This window comes from Barbus barbus, assembly GCF_936440315.1.
Source record: "Barbus barbus genome assembly, chromosome: 18".
NCBI classification, from domain to species: domain Eukaryota; kingdom Metazoa; phylum Chordata; class Actinopteri; order Cypriniformes; family Cyprinidae; genus Barbus; species Barbus barbus.
In genome coordinates, this window is record NC_136746.1 from 10,609,639 (window position 1) to 10,634,888 (window position 25,250).

Consider the following 25,250-nt stretch of genomic DNA (forward strand, 5'->3'; position numbering starts at 1 on the left):
CATAGTAAATGCATTTCCAAACAAAAATGAGGGAACTTTAGGGAAATCCCACTGGATGACAAATGGTGTAAAATGGGATCATGCAAATAATCACTGACACTTCATATATTAAGTACACGAAAGCAATCAAGATAAACTCTAGCACAAGAAAAAAAAAAAAAAAAGCCTTTATTTTTACTCCCAAAGATATTGGTTTAACATTTACATTTATTTTATGATCATCCAAGCATACATACAAATGAATAATCACATGTACAAAACAGGCATGTTGTTCAACGCCTATTAACCATTTCAAGCTGACATAATATCCATTCATTATGCCAATATAACACAAATAAAGGCGATTTATCCAAAGCAGCAAGATGAACTTTCTCCACAGTTCTCAAGAATCATCAAAGATAAGTTTAAGACAAACCTCCCATTCTAGTGATTCAGCTCGATGGCATTTAGTGCAAATAAAACTGAAATGTGATATATGAATCATGACCTTCACTACTCATGTATTCACTCAGTAATAAAACTGTATCAGTCGCTGTTGAATGTACTCATCTTCATCTTTGGAAACACATGCAGCTAAACGATCAACATGTACATGAAGTGTCAAATTTAAAGAGGTTTAAGGACTCGATTCACTGCAACACTGCCACCACATGGCAACAACAAAAAAGCAAGTAATTACAACAGGAGGAAAAAGAGGTAACCGAGGCACATTTCCATACAATACAAAACAAAACAAAAACTCAATTTTATATATATTTAAAAATAATTCATTTTAATCTGCACCGGTAAAAGTGTATTTGACATGCGCTACTCCAATATGAGATTCATAAACGATGCAAGACAGAATTAATTGTTTATGAGAACATGTCTTTGACAAATCCTTTGCATATGGAAAGGCAAGTCAGTTTTCTCATGTAGACTCATGTAGCTCCCATCACAAATCAGTGAACAATATTTTAAGATTCATATACATATCAGCTGTGATATATTAATCACCACACAAATTCTCATTTGATTGCTTTCTTCCTAAAGGGAAATTGTGAATTAACCTGCGCTGTAAGTCATCAATCAGATATTAAACTTGAGCCACAGTAACTTCAGCATGCGAACAAAACTAAATACTGCATAGACATTATGTACACACTCTTCCATTCACTATATTATTGAATTGCAGAGGAAAGTCATCTTTATCACTAAAAGAGACAAATATCAGTCAACAAGACTATATCTGCTGAAATATAAAGCTACATATGAATGAAATTTAGCAAAGAAAAATCAACTTCCATCTTTGACATAAAACAAAAGACAGCATCATAGTTAAAAGCACTGAGATATACCTACAGAAACGGTCCACATAGGTAAAATCGACTGTGATTTTGTGTTTTGCTTATATGAGTGAAAGATTAAGGCATATTGTTCAATCTGAAATGAGATGGCTTCTTACAAGCAAGTTTCAGACGCAGGTTTCCATGGGATTTCCAGTGTCGGTTGTTTCTAATCCACACATAACAGAAAGGCAAGCTTTTGTCTCTGTATCCATAGTGATTGTTGCTGGGCTGTGCAAAGCCACAGGTTTGCCGTTTGTGTGGGTGTTTTGTAAGAACTGGATTTCAGATGACTGGTCACTGGAACGGCAGACAGGTCTGCCGTGATGTAGCCGGGGGTCATTTCAACTCGTTTCTTCAAGGTTTAGTCACTGATTGTTCTAGTTTAGGTGAAGAACTTGCTTCATGAACTCATAAGTGGTGAAGGCAACGGCTTGTGACGGTATACAGCGGACATAGTTGAGGGACAGGCCACGATACAGTCCTTTCTTGACACCATACTGGGTGTACACATACTTGAGGGTTTTTGTGAGGCTGCTGCTCAAAAAAAATCAAGTAGAAAACATATCAGTGATCACAGACAAAACTTGTTGTGAATTTTGAGTTTAACATGCAGAGGAGAGTGCTATACATGCTTTGCCTCACAGGAATAAATTATGTTTTAAAATACAAAACAGTTATTTTAAATTCTCTCAATAGTATTGTTTTACTGTATTTTTGATCAAATAAATGCATCTTTGATGAGAAAAAAAAAAAAACTATTTAAAAAAATATTAATTATTCCAAACTTTTGACATGTAGTTTGTACACTGTATATGTATGTACAGTATATATAGATAGATACATTTATAGAGGTTATCTGCCATAATATGAAAATAATTATCAGTCAGATTTTAATACTTGTACATCCCTATAGTATTAACAAAGCAGTACTTTTCTTATAATTTACTTAACATTTTCACCAGTGTAAATCATTGAGGGAACAAAGACTTAAAATCATCCAAATGATATAATACTCACCAACATTTGTCAAAATCAGGCAGTGACGTACCTAACTGCATTCTCCTCCGGGCAACATCTAGTGGATATCTGTGCAGAAACATTAGAAAGAATGTACTATGTATGTACAGTAAATAAAAATGCATATATGTAGCAAACTTTTCAGTATTTACCTCAATTTAAAGCTAAATAATGGTTGTACTACAAACAATAATTAATAAACAAGGGATTTAAAAAAAAAACAAAAAAAAAAACATACGATATAGTTTGAGCAATTGCTCCAGCAACTCCACCACACATCAGATTGACGTGAGTCTTCAGCACTAGAACATCAGGGTTGTCAAGAGACGGCTTGCCTAGGAGCTCTGGGAAGTGAGTGAGTCCCAGAGTCTTCAATGTACCGAATGTAAAAAAAGAAAAGCCTGGAACAGAGAGAAAACAGTGACATGAGGACGTGAGCTAAAGTGAGTACATTTTCAGGTTCACACATTCTACTGTATAATTTACATCAAATAAACAAGAAAATAACCTGCATATGGAGCCATGCCAATTATTGTAGGGGTCAGACCATGGTAGAATCCAGAAATTCCTCCTTCCTTTAAAGATAAAACACTGTCATGCAAAATGGAAGCACAGAAAATTTCTCAATTAATCTTCTTTCCTGTCTTCATACCTTAAGGTAAATAGTCTGAAAGGCGTTTCGTATGCCAGTGTAGCGATGCTCTCCTGTCACTTGAAACGCCAAGCGAGCTCGGATAACATCGAGTGGATAGGTGCAAATAACTGCAGTCATCCCTGCAGAAAGAGTACAGTGCAGATGAAGACATAACGCTTATCATGAAGTTACAAGGGTCTAGGAAAAAAGTCATGGAAAACAATCACAAACCTGCCATAGATCCTGCCATGAGCCGATGAATATGCCCAGATATTCCAAGTTGTGTGCTAAGGAACTGAAAGTACATCAGAAATATCTTACTGCAAGCGTAAAATAATCTAAACAGAGTGTTCACTTGGCATTAGTACAAAACTTTGTATTGTTAACATTGAAGTTAGGGAACTAGTGACAAAAAGTAGTTTGAAGCTGTAAGGAGACCATATACAGTAATTTCAAATACATAACCATCAGATAAAACTATTAATTTTACTTAATATAATTGAGTAGTATTGATCAAGCCCAATCTCATCTGTAGAGATACATTTACAATGAATACAACTAATAAAAAATAGGAAAAGTGTTTTTGATAACAGAATAAAATGCCCCGCACAAACTACCTTAACTTGTCAAATAAATCCTTTTTTGAACTGAATCAATGAAATAAATAATGAATTAACCAAATCCCTCAAATGAATAACAAGTACTTCACTTGAGAGGACAGTTTAGGAGATTGTGTTTGATTATTGCCTATTTTTACGGCTACTTGTAGAATACAATGTGACAAAAACTGCAGAAGTAGTACTGGAAAAGCTATGATATTCTGAATAACTGTCACGGTACTAAAAATATAATTATGTTAGGAACGTCACTATGTTTAGTTTGTTATTCCCCAAGACTGGCATTAGTACATAATGACTATGAAACAAAAGTAACCTTTTTGTAGTGATCAAAAGCCATAAACTGAATGGCTCCATATGGGAAAATCCTGATCATCATGGCTCCATTTCCTTTGTACAGTCCAAGGAAACCCTCTTTTTTTGGCACTGCCTTAAGTGTGGCAAACACTCCTGAAAACACATAAGATAACATCATGTTCAACCGTTTGGTTTATGGTTCTTTTAAAAATCAAGTTGCACAAAAATATCGGTCTATCGAAAACATTTAGGATTTAACTTACCAAGGTGTTTGTAATGAGGATTTTGAGCTTGTAGTAAAATTTTCACTCTATCAAGAGGCGCTATGGTGGACTTGGCACAGCATCCTGCAACACCTAAATATAAAATTATAATAAAAACAGATTAATATTTGATCAGTAAAAAACAATCATAATAAAACTCGTATTAGAAAACACTCTGCATGTCATGTGACCATTATTAGATTTGCTGAACATTTACTCACCCTCGGCCCATCCGAGATGAACAGATTTGGAGAAATTCAGTATCACATCATTTGCTCACCAGTGGATCCTCTGCAGTGAATGGGTGCCGTCAAAATGAGAATCCAAACAGCTGATAAAAACACCACAATAATCCACACGTCTGCACTCCATAAACATCTTGTGAAGCAAAAAGATGTTTGTAAATAAACAAATCCATCATTAAGATGTTTTTAACTTCAAAGTATTCTTTTCGGCTAAAATAAGAGTCCTGTATTCTTCATATTGCTTTCTCCAGTGAAAAAGTCACCTTGTCTAAATCAGGACAGAAATATGCACAGATCAAGTTCTAAACAAATATGTTGGTGGATTTTGATTCAACAGGACAACAGGGGATGGACTTTTTCACAATAGGAAGCGATATAGGAAGCGTTATTATGGATTATCGCCAGAAGTGATGGTTTGCAGTTAAAAAAAAGATAGTTCAAACAGATTTGTTTCTTGTAAACATGCAGCTTTTCACTTTACACGTTGTTAACTGATGGACTCTAGTCGTGTGGATCATTGTGATGTTTTTATCAGCTGTCTGGACTCTTATTCTGACGGCACCCATTCACTGCAGAGGATCCATTGGTGAGCAAGTGATGTACAGTTCTGATGAAGAAACAAATTCATCTACATCTTGGATGTGCTTCGATAAATCATTTTATGTCAAAGATTCAATACAAACACACTTCATTGAAAAATAATAACAATAAAGAAAAAATATATATTACAACCTATACTATCAATGTATGCATACTTGCATGCTACAAGATATCCAAGAGTGGTGGTATAGAAATACTTTATTATATGATTAAAACTTCACCTCCAGCTGTGAAAGAGCGTAACCAGTAGTAGTAGTCTTTCTGGACAGGAGCTGGGATCTGAGCCCGAGTCCCTGAGGACACAGCCTCTGTTGTCATGATGGCTGTTATCAGCACTGCAGTACAGTCTTGTCTTCAGCACACTCTGGAATGGAGTAAACAAGCATGTGCATTGGTATTATTATGCCTCAACTGATCGGTGACATGGGCTGGACTATGCACTGAGGAAAGTCAAATCAGTTGTAAATGTATTACTTTACGAGTGCTAGGTTTGGGGAAATGTTGACAGATTCAGTTCACTAAACTATTAAGACAAACCCAATCATATACAGGTGCCATCCAACTTAAGTATTCAAAAACATGGCACTTTTGCTACTTTGTTTTTAGTGCGTAATTTTCGCAACTTTAGCTAAACGTGATAACATTTCGTAACGTGCGCAAAGATAAGGATATTACAATAGAAACAGCGATGTTGTTACCTTGGTTACTGCTGTTTATTCCGTGCGTCAACCTTTCATATTACAGATTTCATTCCACATGCAATTTACACTGAACTATTTGCATCATTCACAAACAGAGTTTTCAGCAGCTCTGACCTGAATTCTTGGAAGCTGATCAAATAAATCCTGGCTAAAATCAAGGTCATTGGTTGCACAACTGTATATGGACCTGTGTGATCCTGAAGCTGTCAGCTCTTCCTGTTATAAACACTGCGTCTGAGCTGCGTGAATAATGTACGTCAGCGTGAATAATGTACGTTAGTTCTTTGCATTAAAAAGTGTACTTACATAAAACACAAATCATAGATCTGGAATACATTTTTTTCACGTGTTTGTCGGCAGTTACGTCCATATCGGGTCCTTCACTGATCCTGTCGCAGAATTATCACGTAACGCGGCGCACCACAGCATATCATGTGAGATTTTTTTTAACATTCATCCACATTACATGCATTTTCAAATTTATTATGGTAAAATATTACATGTGGTTTTGGCAATACTGTGTTTTTTTATTGTTATGTGAATTAAAATGAATTTACGTTTATCATGATGATGAATATTTGATTGTTGTTGTTGATTGCATTCATCTAATTGTATATTATTCAATATTTTTAAATATTTGAAAATATTTGAAAACGACATAATAGTATAATAATAATAATAATAATGATAATAATTTAGTCATTTAGCAGATAATAATAATAATAATAATAATAATAATGTAGTATTATTATCATTAGGCACAATAGTTGCCTCACCATAACAATAATGTTATTGTAATAATTAATAATAATAACAACCTTACTGATTATATTAATTGTTGTTTGTTTGTTTTCTGTTCATTAGATTTTTTTTAAATTACTTTCTAAATAAGAAAATTGCATAATAATAGTATAATAATAATAGTATAGTATAATATAGTATAATAATAATAGTATAGTATAATAATAGTATAATAATTTAGTCATTTAGCAGATAATAATAATAACGTATTATTATTATTATTAGGCACAATAGTTGCCTCACCATAACAATAATGTTATTATTATTATTATCATCATATTTTATTATTATTAATAATAATAATAACCTTGCTGATTATATTAATTGTTGTTTGTTTGTTTTCTGTTCATTTGATTAAAAAAATACTTTCTATATAAGAAAATTGCATAATAGAATAATGATAATGTTTGAGTTGTCTGTACATAAATGCACCAGGCAACTATTGTGCCCCCCCCCCATAATTTACTGTATAATAATAATAAATATAATTTATATATAATTATAAATATAATATATAATAATAGTAGTAGTTACAACAATGATGATCATTTTAATTGTTTTGTGTTTTTCTATTCATATGACTTTTTGTCTGTGTAGTAAAATTTCATAACAGTAAGTATAATAATTATCATTATAACAATAATAATTAAACAATTATGAGAGGTATGTGTATATAACTGGTAACTGACGTCATCTGAAGTCGTGGTACATGGCACGCGCGTTTAGACGGGTGTTAGCAGCTAGCTCAAAACGCAGGGAGTTAGCTGCATAAAAAAATGATACTGATTTCTGCACAGATTGACTATCCTGAGAACAGCAATCCAGTCCGGGTTTTCCTGCCGGCTCACGCCGACGTCCATTAAATATCCTGAAGTTGACTGGAGAGTGTAGGTCGAGGGCTGCCGTGAATGGATTGACATTAGAAGGATTTGCCTTTTATATCAGGTGCTTTAGTCTCCGTTGCAGCATGTCAGTGTTACAGCTCAAAGGTATGTTGTGAAGGGGTTATTCACGCCTGTCTAGGGAAGATCCATCGAAGTGCAATGCTGAAGGATCGGTCGTGTCGTTCAGGCGGGGAATATTATTAGCTAGCCCTCAGACAGTGCATCTGTCTCTCCGGTATGTAAAGTATTTCAACTCCCTTCAAAGTGTTCATAACAATACAGCAACTAACAGATGTGTTTGATTATTTGCTTCGTATCATGTTTGAAAGTTAGTAGAGCGGCTTATAGAAACTGAAACTGTTAGAGATAAGCGTGTGAGAACGTTAAGCGATTAGTCAACCACGGCGAGTGTCACAAAACCTAGTTAGTCCCCTACTTAGACAGCAGTTTGGGCGTCGTAGGCGCGTGACTAGCAATTTTGCACGCGCCTATGACGCACAAAAATGCTGTGTATGTAGGGAGCTCACTAGGTTTGAGACAGAGTCCGTGTACAAACTTGTGTGAGTGTCTTTAGATCCACTTGTCAGAGCAAACATACCTCACACTTGCCTGATTTGTATTTTACATTTTACTCATGACATGTGCTAAAACACTTTTCACTTGAGGGAGACTTAGAGTCACATATACACATGTAAATATAGGAAGTTTGAGCATCTATAATAGAAAGAGGCATGGTACTTAATGATTTCCATAGCCATAAACCATTGTATTTATGCATGGTACTTCTCAAAAGAAACATGCCATTGTCCAAAAGCTGTGGTAACACTACTGTTTGAAAACCCATGTAATAGCATGGTATTTTTTTTTTTGTAAGCATGAGGATTTGTCTTTTTAGCAGTACTATCCCTAATGTGTTTATGTGCTGAATGCATTGTACCTAAAGGCTGCATAATATTTCCTTTAGTGTACCGACATTTCACAATATCTGCAACTATTCCTTTTTTCCTGACAGAAATATATTCACATATGTGCTGTATTTTACATGGGGAGTTATGGTAGAAACTGTACAAAGTTTGGAATAGTGAGGAATACACTTTGCACCTGCACATACAGCCATCAAACTATGTGATATGTCAGACATCATGATTATCTGTTAGTTGATTAGTTTACTCTATACGGTTCACATTACACTTCATTCGCTTGAAGTTAATGATACAATTTAAGTGTTTATTCTTGTTCTAGAGAGCATCTGATTAGGCAGAACTCTGTGTAGTGTACGATGAGTCTACAGATGTCTCAGTCTGCTAGAAGTGAATTTTGTCAAGTTTTAGGAGTACACTAACATATAGATGTCTTCAAAGCTTACAACTATGGACCACAAGCCACAAACCCCAATTTTGATTTAAGGGGTCTTTAATAAACATAATCAGATGCTACATAATGTTACATAATTCAATAATGAATTGTCCTTTCCACAGGCAGCCATACATCCATATGTCATCAGTGGAAATATGCCAATGTGATCTTACTCCAAACAGGGAACATTACATGAAAGATCTGAAAAGTACTGTTGCCCAGAGTCATCTTTATACTGTTTCCCATGCCGGCTATCCTGAACTCCTCGTCCCTCACCCTCACTTGCTTCAGCTATGCCTCATACTCCCAAAGCACCCAAGAAGTCATCTTGTGCATCCAAAAAGCAAAATGTTAGGAGGGTGAAAACTTCCACGACTAGGAGGCAAACGATCGACTTTCTCAAAGCCAATGGCGAGATCAAGAAGGCCATAGACAAGAAACAGGCAGCCAAGGCGGCCCAGAGGAGTGCTGTCAGCAAGCACAGCAAGAGGACAGTCAAGAATGTCCTCGTTGTTAAAGGATCCAGGCACACGCGTGATTCTTTGAGCCAAAATGGCTTGTTGTCAAAACGTAATGGGAAAGGGAAGTCGCCTCGCAATAGTGTCTCATGTCCGAGGGAAGTTGAGTCCTACAGGAGAGTGGTTACAAAGAAAAAGGGAGGTCTGGAGATCAGGGAACAGGATGCTGATTCTAAAAGGTCAGAAGTTCATGATCCTAATGGTGATGGACAACAAAAGGGTGCTGTAATTCCCACTGGAGAGGGACAGAGCGTTAACATAAGCTCAGAGCGAACTGCGGAGGATCACAGAGAGACTGTTGTTCACAACACTGACAAGGGAGAGGAAGAGACGGTGAAAGCAGGCACAGAAACTATTCAAAACGAAAGCTGCTCTTCTCCTAGTGAGCAGCCAAACTCAGCGTTTGTTGATCAGCGTGACCCTCATGACCCCATCAATAATGAGGACTTTGCCTACAACAATAATACCTCAGGCCCAACAACTCCCTCCCCTTCACAATCAGATAAGTATGTTTCAGGTCAAATTGAGGAAGTTCAACGCATTGTTCCACACATAAATGTTCCCGACGATTCTTGTCAAACCACTCCAGAAAACTCTATGGAAGCAGGTGAGACCGTAGCCTCCCAAGTGTGTCAGTCCTCCAATGAATCACCAGCACTTAAAAACATTGCAAATGCTCCCCAGAAGGAAAAAAATGAGTTTGAAAGCACTGCAGACGTGGACACCAAAGATGAAATTGACGATGCTGAAATGTCGATGAAGAAAGAAGGAGCGCTTTCTCTCCTCTCGCTGAGCATGACCATTTACAACAGCACTCTTTGTGAAATGGGCCGTGGGCCTCAGGCGACGGCGTCGCTCTCCAATAGCACAGAAAGCACCCAGTCCTCGTTTGACAGCGACTCAGAGTCGGTTCTGTCAGGAAACCCTCCTCTCCAAGTTGAGGATATTCAACTGCGTTTACTTCAAGTTCAAGGGAGGAGAGACAAGAAAAAGAGAATTCACTGCGGTGTTTGCACACCCTGCATGCGCAAGATCAACTGCGGGGAATGCAGGAGTTGCCAGAACCGAAAAACGGGCTATCAGATCTGTAAGCTCAGGAAATGTGTTGAGCTGAGGAAAAAGCCCCACATGATCTGTACGGGAGAGGTAAGGCACTTAACTCTTCAACTTTTTGATCTGTCGCTTGACCTAAATTTTACATTTTGAATTAAAGTCAAATCAAAGATGTCCAGTTACTAGGGGTGTAAGAAAATATCGATACACGTGAGTATCGCGATATTTTGTTTGGCGATACTGTATCGTCGATTCTCCAAAACGGAATATCGATATTTAAAAAAAATAAAAATCATACAAGATTCATGGCAGTTGTTTAGTTTTGAGTTCATATCCCGACCGCTAGATATCAGTCTTCATCTCTGAACTTAAACAGTGACAGGAAATACTAGCATCAGGGCACTCCACTATAATGTTAGCGTTAATATAGTTCGCTGCCAGTAATGGAGGATGAAAGAATTGTTCCAGTTCTCGTTTCGATGTACAAAGCTGAATTGTGGCGCCATTTGGGCTTTTGTGGTAATGTCTGCCACGGGACTGCGTCGCGAGCGCAACCTCGGTTCTGCCGCGTCCCGGGTTGAAGAGCCTCTAGCGGGCGCCCGCCGCGCAACTGCAGCTTTCTCTCGTGTTGGGAGCGTTTGTGCAGTTGGGGCGCAGTCTCAGCGATTCCACGCGGAACATAAATACAAACTGAAAAACCTGTGAAATCCAAGTTGAAAAGTTCTGATAAAGTTTAACATCTGTATTTATTTTATTGTTTTACAATTGTTTAGTTTTCTTTAGGAATCCTGCAAGCACTTTATTTTTCATTGATATTAACCAGATGTAATTTTTTGTTCAGATCAAATGTTTTGACATTGTATGTCACAATTGTAAACTTAAACTGTGAAACTTTAAAGTAGAGTCTATAAATATATATTTTTATCTTTTTATAAAATACATTTTATACATATATTTAACTAAAGAATCATGCAAGCACTTGAATATTTCCCCCTTTACTCGTACTGCACAAAAAGTGGTTCGATAACGTTGAATGTTATAGGGACTGATTATTGCAAATGCAGATCCCAGTGTGTTCTGCAGTGTGTTCTGGTTAAACTATTTTTATTTATTTATTTTTTGCTAAGGTTTGCATATGGTGTTGTGTTCTTAGTGACAGCTTTCTTAAAAAATATATATCCTATTCCTAAAATAAGAAATATCCCAATATATCGCCTTGCTTACAGTATCGCAGTATATCGTATCACAACCCCTGTATCGTGATACGTATCGTATCGCCAGATTCTTGCCAATACACAGCCCTACCAGTTACAACAATTGAAAGGGTCATACCATAAGGAATCAACATTTTCTTGATCTTTAGAGTTCAAGTTCACAAAAATCCTTTATTAGAATTAATTTTGAAGCTTTGTGATATTACATCGATAAATGCATCAGTTAACACATCAGTGATGTATATTGGGAGATGCAAAACATCCACCCAATTGCAGGCAGAGGTAATAAGAAAACGCAATAGGCAGATAACCAGAAAAACAATAAAGTGCAGTAAATGGTATTACAATAATTAAAATATGGTAACAAATACCAATATGCAGTATCAAGCAGCATAAAATAACTGCAAGTGGCTGACAGTGGAAGTGTTGCACATTCAAAATAAAAAATAGCTACACCCGCTCTGAAGTTAAAAAATAGTGGATAAGTGGACATTGCATTAAAAAATGGTATAACCAATTTAATAATGGCATTAGGCTGGAGAGGTTTTAATGAAGGCATTGAACCAGATTTAGACATTTTGTTGATTTCTGAATTGTAGTTGCTGATCATACTTTGTTATTAGTGTCTGCTGCATTGGCTTGAGAAGATATGAAAGAAATAGATGAGCACTGTTTTCAGGCATAACCCATCACATGATTTGCCATGAGCATTGCACGTGGCTTATGTGTCTATGTGTGTGCAAGTTTGTGAGTGAGAGAGAATGAATGGCAATGCAGATATTAAGTCTCCATGTTACAGTGTGTCCTCCATTTACTTGTGTGTTTGAGTCAGTAGTTTAACAGTTTGTCTATTTGCATGTGTAATTGAGGCAACGAGAAGTGTTGTCACTATGTCATTGTGCTGATTGAGATGGAACTAGCTGTTTATTTAGTCTTTGTTAGAAACAGGATTGCTGTTTCTGATTAAGCACCGATTATACAACTTTACGTATTGTAGTAGTATTTTTAGACCTTGTCAAATTTGATATGGGCTATAGCTTGAATGCATTGTCCGCTGTATATGACATTGTAAGCAATCACAACTTTTTGACATTTATGCAAATAGTTGCTTGTTTTGAACTTGGAAGAAAGTTAAATAACACAATTAGTTCACTCTCAGTAATTATATATTATATAATCATTACTGTCACTTATGAGTGTTTGAGCCTGTCCTCCAACATCTGTCTGTTAGTAGTTGTCTGTCAGCGAACAGGGATGATGACAGGATTACACCAGATTGAGGTTCATAAATGTATCAGTCATTTCCCTAAAATTTAGGCCAGCGTTCAGCCAGGGTCACATCTGCTATAGTTATAGTCAGACTTTAGTCAGGTTGTCATCAGTGTCTGGATGTGAGTGGGTGGTCTGAGGGCTGAATGTCTGTTGCACTTGGTTTGTGTTTCTTTATCTATAAAGGGTTGATGGGGAAGGCCATCTGTAATTATGTAATTAACTACATAAGAGGGGGGTTGTTTGTGCATCCATCTGTCTGTAATGGGTGTCACATGATAGGTAAAGTGAAAATGAGTGCAAGAGGAAATGTAGAAGGTTACGAAATATTCATTTCAGTTATATATTTCATGCTATGTGTGTGTGTGTGTGTATACTATATTGTGTGTGTGTATGTTTGTAAAATTTTAAAGTACACTCTTAACATCAGTAGTTCAAGCATTATAATACATTATAATATTTAATGATAGAACTTTAGTTATTAGAATTTAAATTTGGCAACCATAAATGAATGCATATTAGTCATTTTAACTGACTAAGGACTGGTGGTGGTGCTTTTTTGGTCATTTAGTGTTTAAAAAAAAATGGGGGAAAAAACGAACTGATAAGATGACGATGATAATAATAAAACAAATTCTACTAATGACAACAATATAAAATGCACTAAGGATTAACGAGCTGCTGGATCAATGAATATTAATCAGATGAAGGGATGTAACGATTAATCGCGAGCCGGTTGAATATACTTCTCATTCAGCTCATCTGCTGTTTCATTTCATGCAGATATTTTTTATATATTTTTTGATAGTTTCACAAAACTGAAGTCGGACCAATATGTTTTTGCTTTAAATTTCAAAATTATACAATCTAATTTAGATTAAAAACTGCTCATGTTGTATGTATGCAGCATCTTTGTTTGGATCATGATTAAAATGCAGTGGTTGCCTCTAATTTTAAATGGAAAGAGCACAGACAAAGCTTTACTTTGTTTATATTAAGAGATTTATTTGATTTGTTACTTATTTATTTGATTTGGAGCTCATTTTAAAATTTCAATTTAGTTTTGTTATTTACATTTTACATTATATTTACATTTTGTTATTTAGCAGACGCTTTTATCCAAAGCGACTTACAAATGAGCAATCAAAACCAACAAAAGAGCAATAATATGCAAGTGCTATATTAGCATATTATTGTAGTGTTATTTAAATTTCACAAAGAAACGTGCAGCATTTTGTCCAAGCAATAATAAAAGACACATTTAATTTATAAGTGGTCTTAAATCTCATTTTGTAAAAAAAAAAATACAAAATCGTGAATCGAATCTAAACGTGAAATCAAAATCGTGAATCGAATCATGAGTTGAGTGAATCATTGCATCCCTAATCGGATGTGTTCACTCGAACTGATTTGCTGAAATCAAAACAGGGACGATAATAGGTGAGCGCCAGCCAATGAGAACCGGAGAACCCGGCAGTTCTTAAAAGCTGAAGAAATCCAAATGAACACTGTTATTTTGACAGGAAAATACAGCAAAGAATATCGTTCACATGTAGCGCGTCAATTGACCGTTCGCAAAACTCGCGACCCTTAGTTACTGTTGCTATGATCAACAAACAATGCCGCTCTCACACTACACGTGTTCTCACGCAGTGAAAAATACATCGCAGAGCAAAGAGGAAACCGACCACACACCGACAGAGAAGACCGAGCAGGTTACTTCTGATATGAAACAAGGTCTCAGGACCCTCAGCTTTTAAACTGTCATTTTTAAAGAAATTCAAACAATAAATTCCGTTTTGTGACTCTTTCATGTGTCGTGACAGATCACTGTTTTGCCTCAAACACGTGAACCGATCGTCTTTTACTTAAACAACGAAATGAACATGAAGAAAAGTATTTTATTTCAACCGAGGAACACCCCATTTTTCAAGTTTAAGTTCACCGAAGTTAATCTACTCTCCTGTCTGATTTAAGGCTAGATGTGATACAGCTGTGATACAGCTGGGTGTAGCTGTAGGGCAAGATGGCGGATAGCAGCGGTGGCACGTAATATACACGTTCTGATTGGTCAGATCACCTGTCAATCAAGCTCTTTGCAAACGGTCAATTCTCTCTCTCTTTCTCTTTGCGTGTCTGAGACAAAAGGTGTGCACCTTCACACTGGAGTTTAGGGTAACGTTACGTCCAATACAGGTACAACGCGATCTACTAATATTTGCGCCATTATTTAACGGCCAAAAAAAAGCATGTCTTAAAGCAGCCAGTAATTTGCGCTGGTCATTATGGAAATTATCTGGCTGCATCTGTCTTCTTTAATGTGCGCATTTCAGTAAATCACAAACAGAATTTTCCCCTCCTTTTGGCGCTTTTATGGAATTGCGCTCTAACGCTAATTTGCCCTGTTTAGTAAATCTGGCCCTTAAAGGGGCCATCGGATGCCCATTTCACACAAGTTGATATGATTCTTTAGGGTCTTAATGAAAAGTCTATAACATACTTTGGTTAAAATTTTAAAGCATGGTAGTATCTCAATGATAGTGTAAAAAACACCTTCTTTACCCTGTCAAAATCAGCTCTGTTTTCAGCAAGCTGTTCTTTAAACAGTCCATGTTGCTTTTAAATGCTAATGAGTTCTGCTGACTCCGCCCCTCTCTTCCGGGGAGTGACGAGCAGACCATAGATGTGTGTAGATTCCCTATTCGACCGCTCCAGATACATTGACGCATCAGCCATAATAATCAATGAATATTCAAAGATATACAAGCGTATAACTTGCTGTTGTAGACACACACAGTCAATGTGTTCAAAGATTCACTGACATAATGGCGGACAGCACTCAGCCCACTCAGGGCGGGTCTAAGGTAAGATGGTCTTGTCAATCAACTCTCATGGGAGCGGACTGTACAGAACTACGTCATTCTGACAGGAACCTCAGAACAGCCTGATTTGAGGGGGGATTTAAAAAAAAAAACTTGTAAAGTGAATTTTGCATCCGATGACCCCTTTAAACTAGAATCATCATCAATAAGGTATTTTTTTAATTAGTTTTATTTATTTATTAGAATATAAGTTTTATTTTTCTCAAATCAGTTGTATTTTTTGGACTACAAAAGAGATTTTAAAATAGTTAGTTTTGAGGTTTGTTCTGTTTTATCACATATTGTTCCATTCCCTCCTGAGCAGGTTAAATCAAGTCTGTTTGGGTGTATGTGGAATAAAGAGGCTGTCCTGACAAGAAGATCAGGATCAGCCTGCGTCCGCACCTACTATATCAGGTCAAATGTTAACAAGCACGAAACAGTGGTGCTGCCAAACTGGACCAGATGATCCTGATAGCGTGTATGGGTAAGACTTACATGTGCTCTGACTTGTAAACAAGACGTTTATCTATCATACTGATAATTACTTAAAGATATCAACATGCTGGGGTATTTGTGATCCAGTATGAGGGATCAGTTGTCACTTTTACGTAATCCGCTTTGTGTTTTTGCTACGTCTTTCTTTTAATTAGTGTTATTCAACAGCATGACCCCTGGGCTAAAAGCGATCACATACCGTCTCTCAGCCTGTGCCGCAACACGTCTCCTTCATCTCTGTAAAATAGTCATAACAATTATAAGTGATGTGTGTTTTATTTACTTTTCCGAGTGTAGCTTTTGCTAAGGGATGAACTATGCTGGGTTTGTGATTTAGATGAAATCTCAGTTACTTCATGTATGTTCGTTTTAACATCACCAGGCCTTTGTGATCATGTTTGTTCCATTCCTAATTATAAAGTATATTCACACAAAAACAAAACAAATTTTGCTGAGTGTTCACATCTGCCATCCAGCTGTGTAGCTCCTAGCTACACCGGCGACACCCCATGAGCTTTCGGTTCAGAAAGTTTCATCTATGATTGCTTGCCGTTTTTTGCCATGCCTCAGAGACGGAGTTACTGCCGTGTGCTTGTGAATGGTACCGGGGGCTCCTTGGCTTGGCACAGGCGAGGAATACGGAAATCAGGGGAAAACGAAGGGTAAGAGGGCTGTTGATTCAGTCAGGTCTGGTTTTAATCACATCTGACAGTGAGCCGAAGCCAGGCAGGATGCTGAAGTAACGCTTCAGAAAACAGTGGCTTCAATTTATGTACTGATTTACTCTCAAGAAGTGTTTGGACTGCAGCACTAGTTGGGGTATTACTAAACGCAGATCGGAGGGTTATAAATCATGGGTTTTTTTGTAGCTGGAGGGTTTGTTTCTACCATCCCAAAGGTAGATACAGCAGCCCATCCTCCCCTGGGCTCTGCTTTGTGTTACAGGCAAACAATATATATTACCCTGACTGGGAAAGCGCTACCTAGTTTCTCAGAAAACCATGACGACTTTCTCTTCTCCAGGAAGTGTTTATTTGGATTGAGTAGGTTTATCAAGATGGTAACCAAGTTCTTCAATTTTAAAGCTGTGGTCTACAACAAATGCTTTATATTGCTAGTCTAGTTCACCGATGATCTGTACTGAACGCCAGATGTTTTTTACTACTTCCGTGTCCTAATGTTCTGATTTAATTGGCTATGCATTGATTAAATTACTAGGACCTCCGTGTAACTTTTTTTTTTGTTTCGTTGGCTTGTTGTCAAATCCACCAAACATTGAAAAGCAATGATATAGCAATTATTATAACATCATAACATGCCCTGTCACTTTTAGAAATGACTAAATTTGTCTCCCTCGTTTTGTGAGACATAATCTTTCTATTTTAAGATCTTCATTTTTTCTTGGCTGCAGTGCGAAGGAAAAGAAACGGCTTGAATTGATGGCTTTTAAATCTAAGCAGTAGACTCTGCCAACTGGTTGCTTTGGCCGTGAGCTGAATGAACAGCACTCATTCACCTTACAGCAAATCAGTTGGGGTGAACATCACGTAATTAATATCTAATACCCCAGTGCTGAATTGCTGATAGAAAGAAAACTTCAAACTTAATTTTTTGGATCGCATTAGTGCATTAGTCTGAAGTGATGTACCACAGAAATCTTGTCTGTGTGTGGAGCAAAGCTAATGAGAGTGTCAGCGAATTCTACATGATGGAGCTCAGGATTGACATACCATATGACCATTTGCACAGTTGAGATTGCCAGATCTCACAATCAACACAGAACGAAGAAAATGACTGGGCCACTCTCAGTGGGCTCGATCTATCCAGAATATCCAATGTGAGTCAAGTGAACGAAAGGTATAAAACAGATGTCTCATTTTTGCTCTGAAGCTAAAGCACTGCACAAAGAAACATCTCTGAAGACCAAAGCTAGTAAAATATTACATATTTTATAGACCATTTTAATTTAACATTTTGAACCAAGACTTTTCAAAGTAATGGTACAAAAACTGTATTTTTAAAAATGCATTTACAGGTAGCTTCCTTTGGAGACTCTTTTGTGTCTAGATGTGTGCATCTCCTTAGTGTGATTTATTTCAGAATTAAGGAGACTTTGTTTTTTGCATTTTACTTATCATTTTACTATCAAAGTCTAGTATTATCCCCCACTATGGTTAGGATAAATATCTTTAGACAGCTTCATGAATGTTCCTTTTATGACGTCTAAGTGAATAATAACATTTTACCCTTTTACAATTAAACATACAGTAGTTTAATTTTTTTTTAAATAATTTATAAAAATTATAAAAAATTTGGTGCACAATATTTCACAAAGGATGTGTAGGAACTTGAGTAGCATGTGTGATTAGCATGGGCTAATCAATTAGAAGTAAGTTCCCCAGTGGGAAACAAGAAATTGCATAAAAATTTTAACGATCTCACATCACCAGGGCTTCTAATTAGGAACCAATCAGTAGAAGAATGACAGTTGATGACTTTCAGAGGTTTCACTTCGGATGTTCATACAAAACCTGTTTGGCAATTTGATTTTTCTATTGAGTCTTATTCTAGTTGGTCTTTTTTATCTATGATGAGTAAGTCTTTCATTGCTTTTCCAGAGCACTTGCCAAATACTACTTGATTAACCGCTGAGCTGAGCTGAGCTGATATGGTTTCTATGATCTCCGCGTGTATCACCTTGACATCTAAGTCAAGAGCATCTGATCATTTGGCCTCTGATATTTTCAGTGAGCCTCTGGTTCATGATGTATCATGAATGGTTACTGTCAACATTTAATGTTAAATCCTCCTAATCTCCAATCACAGTCATATCTATAAAGACATGGGCTATTAAGGCATCATCAGAGGTGCACACATATTTTATGTTTTTACAGCCTTTTAAATGTTCAGATGTGAGTACTGAATTTATTTTTTAGCAGTGTCTCAGATTAGTCATCATCTCAACAGTTTGGGCAGCAAAACCTCTGACTTTAACACTTTGTGTTTTTTGTGATCATGAAAAACAAAACAAACATGTCTAATAGACTGGCACATTGATTATCAAAAAAGCTGTTATTCTTTTATTAATTTTCTGTTTTATCACTAGAGAGAGAATCTGTGCCACGTATGACTGGCACTTAATCGTTTAATAAAGGACTTCAGAAGAAAATACCCAGCACTCACACTTATGCCTCAAGACATTATTACAATGTGGATTGTTAAGCATTTAATAAAACGAATAGGCTTTTTTAAAGCAATAAGCCAGATCATGCATTACAGTGATTTTACTACAGATGAGTGGAGTAAATAGACATAACATCCTTACCCAGGAATAGGAAGAGGTGTGGCACCAATGATTTTCTCTCATTTTTGGGGGATTTAATGAACTCGAGGTGGTGAACTCGCTGCTATTCTGGTTTTGAGGAGTATGTGTGGCATGTGTGGATATTCACTGTACTTTGGAATCACAGATTCTAGCCTATATCTTGGAAGTGTGACTCAAATAATAATCACTGGATATTGTCATCTGAACGAGTAAGTAACAAGACCGACACTTTTGTTCTGACCAACTGAGGAAAAAACCATTACAATAAATCACGCTACAATGGTGATTATCTAACAACCTGTTAGCTCATATCACATCAAACCATGCAAATTATTATTGTTATACTTTGTTTTCAAATTGTTCATGTTAACAAAGTGTATGTAGTGTGTATTAGCGTAACATGTAGATTTAAATTTCTGTATATTCTAATACAGTCTAATCTCTAATTGTCATAACATTCGAATTTCTTATAAATTCTTTTAACAAAAAAAGCGAATTAGTCTTCCTCAGAACTTGTTCTCTTTAAAATACATATGTCTAATCCCACGTAGGCTCTCTGTGATCAGATGCACATGAATCTGCGCTTTTTTTTTATTTTAATTTTTCTACAATGTTCTCAGATTGATAAGCTCTTTTTGCACTACAAATATATCTGCACAGTTTTGTTTTTATTTAACTGGTTTGCACATCTGCCAAGCGCCTTATGCCACTTTATCTATTTCTTTTTTTTTTTTTCTACAATGTCCTTACTTGTATAGCTATAGAGTTGTATGTACATATGTTTAAACCGTATTATCTGTATTTGAACGTGTTTAATGTTAACTGTTTACACCAAGGGTCTGAGAGTAACGCAAATTCAATTCTCTGTATGTATGTGCTGTACATGTGGAAGAATTGACAATAAAGCAGACTTGACTTTGACTTGACTTGACTTCACATTTAAAACTGGAATGTAATCTAATTTCAGTCACTCGAGTTTAATAAACACATAAACCTTTTTGGATTACAATCCGCCATTAAAATGATAAATTGAATTATTCCAGCTGCTGTGAGAAGGAGGCTAAACGATCCACCACCTGCAGGATCCTCACATGCGATATAATCTACTAGCTGGGATAACTTCTTTATGCTTACAGACGTAAATGATGCGGCAGCATGCTCGAATTTCCCGCAAATTCCTACCAATACCACTGAAATTAAAAAACGTTATAAGCTAACCGTTGTGAATCGGGCTATGGTAAGGAGATGGCACACTGGCTGGTTATGTACTTGCTTAAAAATTGATTTTGTATAATGTTTAACCAACAAAATTTAGAACTGCAGCTATAATATGAACATGTTTAAATGTAGCATCATATTTTACAGTGTAGTTGATGGTAGTAGAGGAGACAGGAAGCAATGGGAAGAGAGAGAGGGCAATGGGAAAGGACCTTGAGTCGAGACTCCAACTTGGGATGCACAAAACAAATGTGGGTTTCAGCAGCCCAAGGAAAACACTGCAGGTAGTGCATTTGGCATCTTTTGGTATAAGTGGTAGGTCATTGATATACCAGTTTAATCCTACCAACATACGGAATCCATTTAGCTCTCCTTTTTCCGTTTCATTGTTTTTAGTTAGTTCTGTTTTGGTGACATTTTTAAATCAAAAGTTGTATTTTCTTCATTATACCAAGTTTGACAACAGAAGATGGTCCATGTCTATTGTTTTTATCATTCTTTTATTTTTGTATTGTTCATTTCAGCAAGTAAATTGGTCTTCTCCCACCAGTCATCAACTCTTAATTCACAAATTAAATTACAACTGTAGTAAAATCTTTAAGATGTAGTAGCACATCAAAAATAACAGTAGCATAACATCTAAATTATATATATATTTTTAATTCAATATACTCTGTGTGCTTACTGCTTACTTGGTGTGTATAAAATTCAACCGTGTGATCACAGCTGTGTTTTGAAACATGGCTCATGCAGTGAGATTTTGGATCTGGAACTGTTTAGAATAAGGTAGGATGATGTTAATGTTATATTCATGTAGTTAAATCTCCAGAGAAGTTTTTCCTGGAGCCTGTGGGCAGGGGCTGTAATGCTGTGCCCGTGTAGGATTATTGGCAGGACCTGGTGAGAGTGTTGGTGAGCCAGGCAAGCAAGTACAGCTGGTAGGAGGCTGAAGTGTAAGAAAGTGAGCAAAGGAATCGTGAAATGTCAGTATGAGTGAATGCCTCTGCATCAGCTCTCTCTCCCTGACCAGTGTGATATGATCTCTGAGCTTCCTCAACGCCTTGTAATGCTTCCATCACACCCTCAAACAACAGAGCAACATCTGACACCATTAGCCACCTCTGTGCACAAGGTGATGCATCATGGCATTTTCAGTTTATTTGGGCTGTATACATCTGAGTGCACATCAGTTTACAAACGATTAAAAAAAAGATAAGTGCTTCTCTTTAGTGTATTTATTTTACCAGGCAGGCTGCATTTGGTGCTACATAGGATGAACCAAAATATCAAAGTGGATATCAAATATCAATTATGAATGATTGGTATTACACTATAACTTGTGGAAACCTGTTAAGAGTAAAAATACTAATTATAATAGTATGGCAACATTAAAGTAACGTTATCCCAAAATTAGCTTTTTTTATTCCTCTTGTTGCTTAAATGCATAATGTGACTATATATCACATTTATGACTGTCTAAATGTAGTTGAGAGACAGTAAAAGTTAAAATAATAAAGAAAATGTCAAAATTGCAAACTTATTTCTTAACTATCTGACATATAGAGTACAACAGGGCTAAAGGCCCCTTAAGAAAAAATGTGCTATTCACTGCGCCTAAAATGGATAATTGTGTAAATATATATATATATATATTTACACATTTAGTGTGAAAATAAATCATTCAAGTTGTTTATTTTGTTTAAAAATCTTATAAATGTATGAGGTGGCATGGGGGGGGGGGGGGGCTTTTACCCCCCACACAGGTTAAAGGCACACTGTATTGATACAAATACTTCAGCTAAAATAATGTTTTTAAGTTAATACTTGTTCAAAACAATCACTTTAGCAAAGTTTGCTATTTTCTGCTTATTTTGAAAAGTAAAATAATTAATTGTTCAATAAATATACTGTCATTTAAATGTTAATATAAAAAAATATATTTTAAAGTACAGAAAATCATTTTAATAAGTTAAGATTCTGAAAGTATGGAAGCAGATCCAATAATAATTGAATATATATTTACAGTAGTAACAACAAATGCTATTTTATTATATGATATGATTATTATCATGTTTTTAAATATGATGGTTTCATTCTAAACATGGTGATTATCTCTAATATGGACACCCAACATATCATATGATGTTTGCATGTTAATTACTGTATCTTTAGCCCCAACAGCAAGGGCGCTTCATTCCCTCAATATTTAACATATTCTTTCGTTATTTAAACACTGTTGCTTTAATTATCTTAAACAAAACTGAAAATCATCTTTGTCTCAAAATATATGCATTCATTTTAGCGATTCTCATTTTTCTACTTAAATCTACAACATTTTTAAAAACATAAAATATTAGATAAAGTAAGCACAATTTGGATCAGACAAATATACACGTGCATCTTGAAAAGCGAATGTTTTGGAAAGTGCTACGCCACGTTTTTGTGCCATCTAGTGGTTGAGATGAAAATAATATCAAAGGCACCTTTTACCCCCGGGGTGCCTTTAGCCCCGTTGTACCCTACAGTCAAAATTGTGAGACAAAGTCACATTGCGACAATCAGAAGTTAAAATCACAAGACGCTGCTAAGATAGTCACATTATGATGCATAAATTTGCAATTATAAGATACATTGTCGTGTTGCAAAATACAAAGGTACATTGTGAGATATGAAATTGCAATTCCAAAAAAACTTACTGTTGCAAGATAAAAATTAATGGTGCAAGACATCTTGCATTTTCCTGTAATTGAGCTTTTATATCTCCCAATTTGAATTTATTACATATAGCAGTTCAAAGCTATAAGGTCACCTTGCGAAATATAAATGAGTGAAAATGGGCTTCCATTGTAACTAGACTACTTTATAAGGTAGTCCAAACATGGAGAAAGTTGTTCAAGAGCAACACACAGTCCAGATTATACAGCATTCAGCATGTCTCATCTCAAAATATTTCATCACATCCAAGCAAGCATAAGATTCATGTCTGTCAGCACTGAAAATAGGAAGTCTTGAAGGGTTTTACACTACCACATTAGTTGCCATGGAGGAGTATGGTAGTACTGGAAAATTTCTTCACAGTCCTCACGACTTTAAAGTTGAATAGTGATTTAAATTTCAATGTCAGCCCTCCGAGCAAGCCAATGGATTGAATCGTTCAGTTTCTTTTGAGGAGTCCCAGGTGTTCTTACACTATTCACTCAAGTTAATCCTTCTCCAAGAGCTGAACAGGTTTTAGTGTGTGATATGAATCATCATAGTTTAAATAAAGTCATGAAACAAGAACAAACATGGTGATCAGGCAACTGCCTTTTAGTTATATTTGTAATTGCAGAAGCCAGGTCCATCCGTTGAATTGTCCTTGATGGACTTTGTTGGCTTTCCCTCTGTTTTTTCCTTGTTATCTGAATGCAGAGCAAACCACCAGTTAGTCTTCCTGTGTTCACACACACTTCCCTCCTGATAGAGGAACTCTCGAGCAAAACTGTCCGCTCTGAGATGTTTTGATGCATATTTGCATAGTTGTTGTGTATGCAGAAATGCATAACACTTTGCATTATTTGAGGGCAGCATTAGAAACAAGTTTACTAATTTAATGCCGAGAATTAAGCTTTTGCTTGACCACTGTGAACTTAAGAGAAAACACTTTCTCGCACTATTTTTCCTATTTAAAACTTGACTCTTCTGTAGTTACATTGTGTACTAAGACTGACAGAAAATGAAAAGTTGCGATTTTCTAGGTCAAAATAGCTAGGAACTATACTCTCATTCCGGCGTAATAATCAAGGAACTTTGCTGCCGTACCATGGGTGCTTAAAGTCGTCCCCAGCTATGTCATAACTAGCTACCTAGCTGGGGACGACTTTTAGGCGCTGCGTAATATCACTGCGCCTGCCGAGCCCATGGTACGGCAGCAAAGTTCCTTGATTATTACGCCGGAATGAGAGTATAGTTCCTAGACATATCGGCCTAGAAAATCACAACTTTTCATTTTCCGTCAGTCTTAGTACACGATGTAACAACAGAAGAGTCAAGCTTTAAATAGCAAAAATATCGAAACTCTTTGGTCATGTTTGAGCGAGATGCTAACGGTGTAATCAGATTCAGTGATCTATGCTAAGCTACACTAAAAGGGCTAACACCAGACCCGGAGATCGGCTGAATGGATTTGAAAACGGTAAAACTCAACTGTTTAACTCTTGGGGAGTTGGAAAATGAGCCTATTTCCAAAAAAAGTGGAGTGTTCCTTTAAGAATACAAATTATTTTTTAAATAACAAAGAGTTACTGACCTCAATAACCAACCTCCAGCAGCATTCATTTTTTTCTCCTAAAGAAGTTTTTATTTGATTATGATGGAAATAAGTAGTGACAGGGTAGTACATTCAGCGGAGTGACCATTTGAAGATCAGAAATATTATTAGCTTCTATGTTTTTACATGCAGGTGTTATTACCAAACTAGTCAGTATTTAAACATTTTTTAATTCAGAAGTCATTTCACAATTTATATTTTCTTTAAATGCAAAGGTAATTGACTGCTAAGAAACAGATTAT

General features: G+C 36.3%; 2 protein-coding genes across 5 annotated transcripts in view; one reads left to right on the forward strand and one right to left on the reverse strand.

Moving 5' to 3' along the window:
- Positions 1–154: 154 nt before the first annotated feature.
- Positions 155–23,853, reverse strand: LOC306884632 (solute carrier family 25 member 16-like). 4 transcript variants are annotated; one of them, XM_079440682.1, is made up of 10 exons: positions 23,727–23,853; positions 5,223–5,365; positions 4,157–4,249; positions 3,913–4,046; positions 3,211–3,274; positions 2,998–3,119; positions 2,854–2,920; positions 2,584–2,746; positions 2,346–2,414; positions 155–1,862 (listed from the first exon to the last, which is right to left on the reverse strand). In XM_079440682.1, the coding sequence occupies exons 2-10, from the start codon at positions 5,317–5,319 to the stop codon at positions 1,706–1,708; spliced, it is 966 nt and encodes a 321-aa protein (XP_079296808.1). In that variant the 5' UTR covers positions 5,320–5,365; positions 23,727–23,853; the 3' UTR covers positions 155–1,705. The 4 variants fall into 4 exon arrangements, with proteins under 4 accessions (XP_079296808.1, XP_079296806.1, XP_079296807.1 ...); XM_079440680.1 differs by lacking the exon at positions 23,727–23,853 and adding an exon at positions 6,009–6,107; XM_079440681.1 differs by lacking the exon at positions 23,727–23,853 and adding an exon at positions 5,700–5,895.
- The window catches only part of LOC306884631 (methylcytosine dioxygenase TET1-like), a 44,609-nt gene continuing 26,569 nt past the window's right edge, over positions 7,211–25,250 (forward strand). The window contains exons 1-2 of the mRNA XM_079440679.1: positions 7,211–7,622; positions 8,866–10,407. Of these exons, the coding sequence (XP_079296805.1) occupies positions 9,037–10,407 (1,371 nt within the window). The 5' untranslated portion in view covers positions 7,211–7,622; positions 8,866–9,036. The remainder of the gene's footprint in view (positions 7,623–8,865; positions 10,408–25,250) is intronic.

What these genes read in the sequence shown, in the direction of transcription:
- LOC306884632 (XM_079440682.1), bottom strand. Translation starts at nt 5,319, where the DNA reads ATGACAACAGAGGCTGTGTCCTCAGGGACTCGGGCTCAGATCCCAGCT. An exon ending in TTCAGACTATTTACCTTAAG is followed by an intron (nt 2,921 to 2,997) that starts GTATGAAGACAG and finishes TTATCTTTAAAG; the next exon opens with GAAGGAGGAATTTCTGGATT. An exon ending in CCTGATTTTGACAAATGTTG is followed by an intron (nt 1,863 to 2,345) that starts GTGAGTATTATA and finishes TTTTTTGAGCAG; the next exon opens with CAGCCTCACAAAAACCCTCA.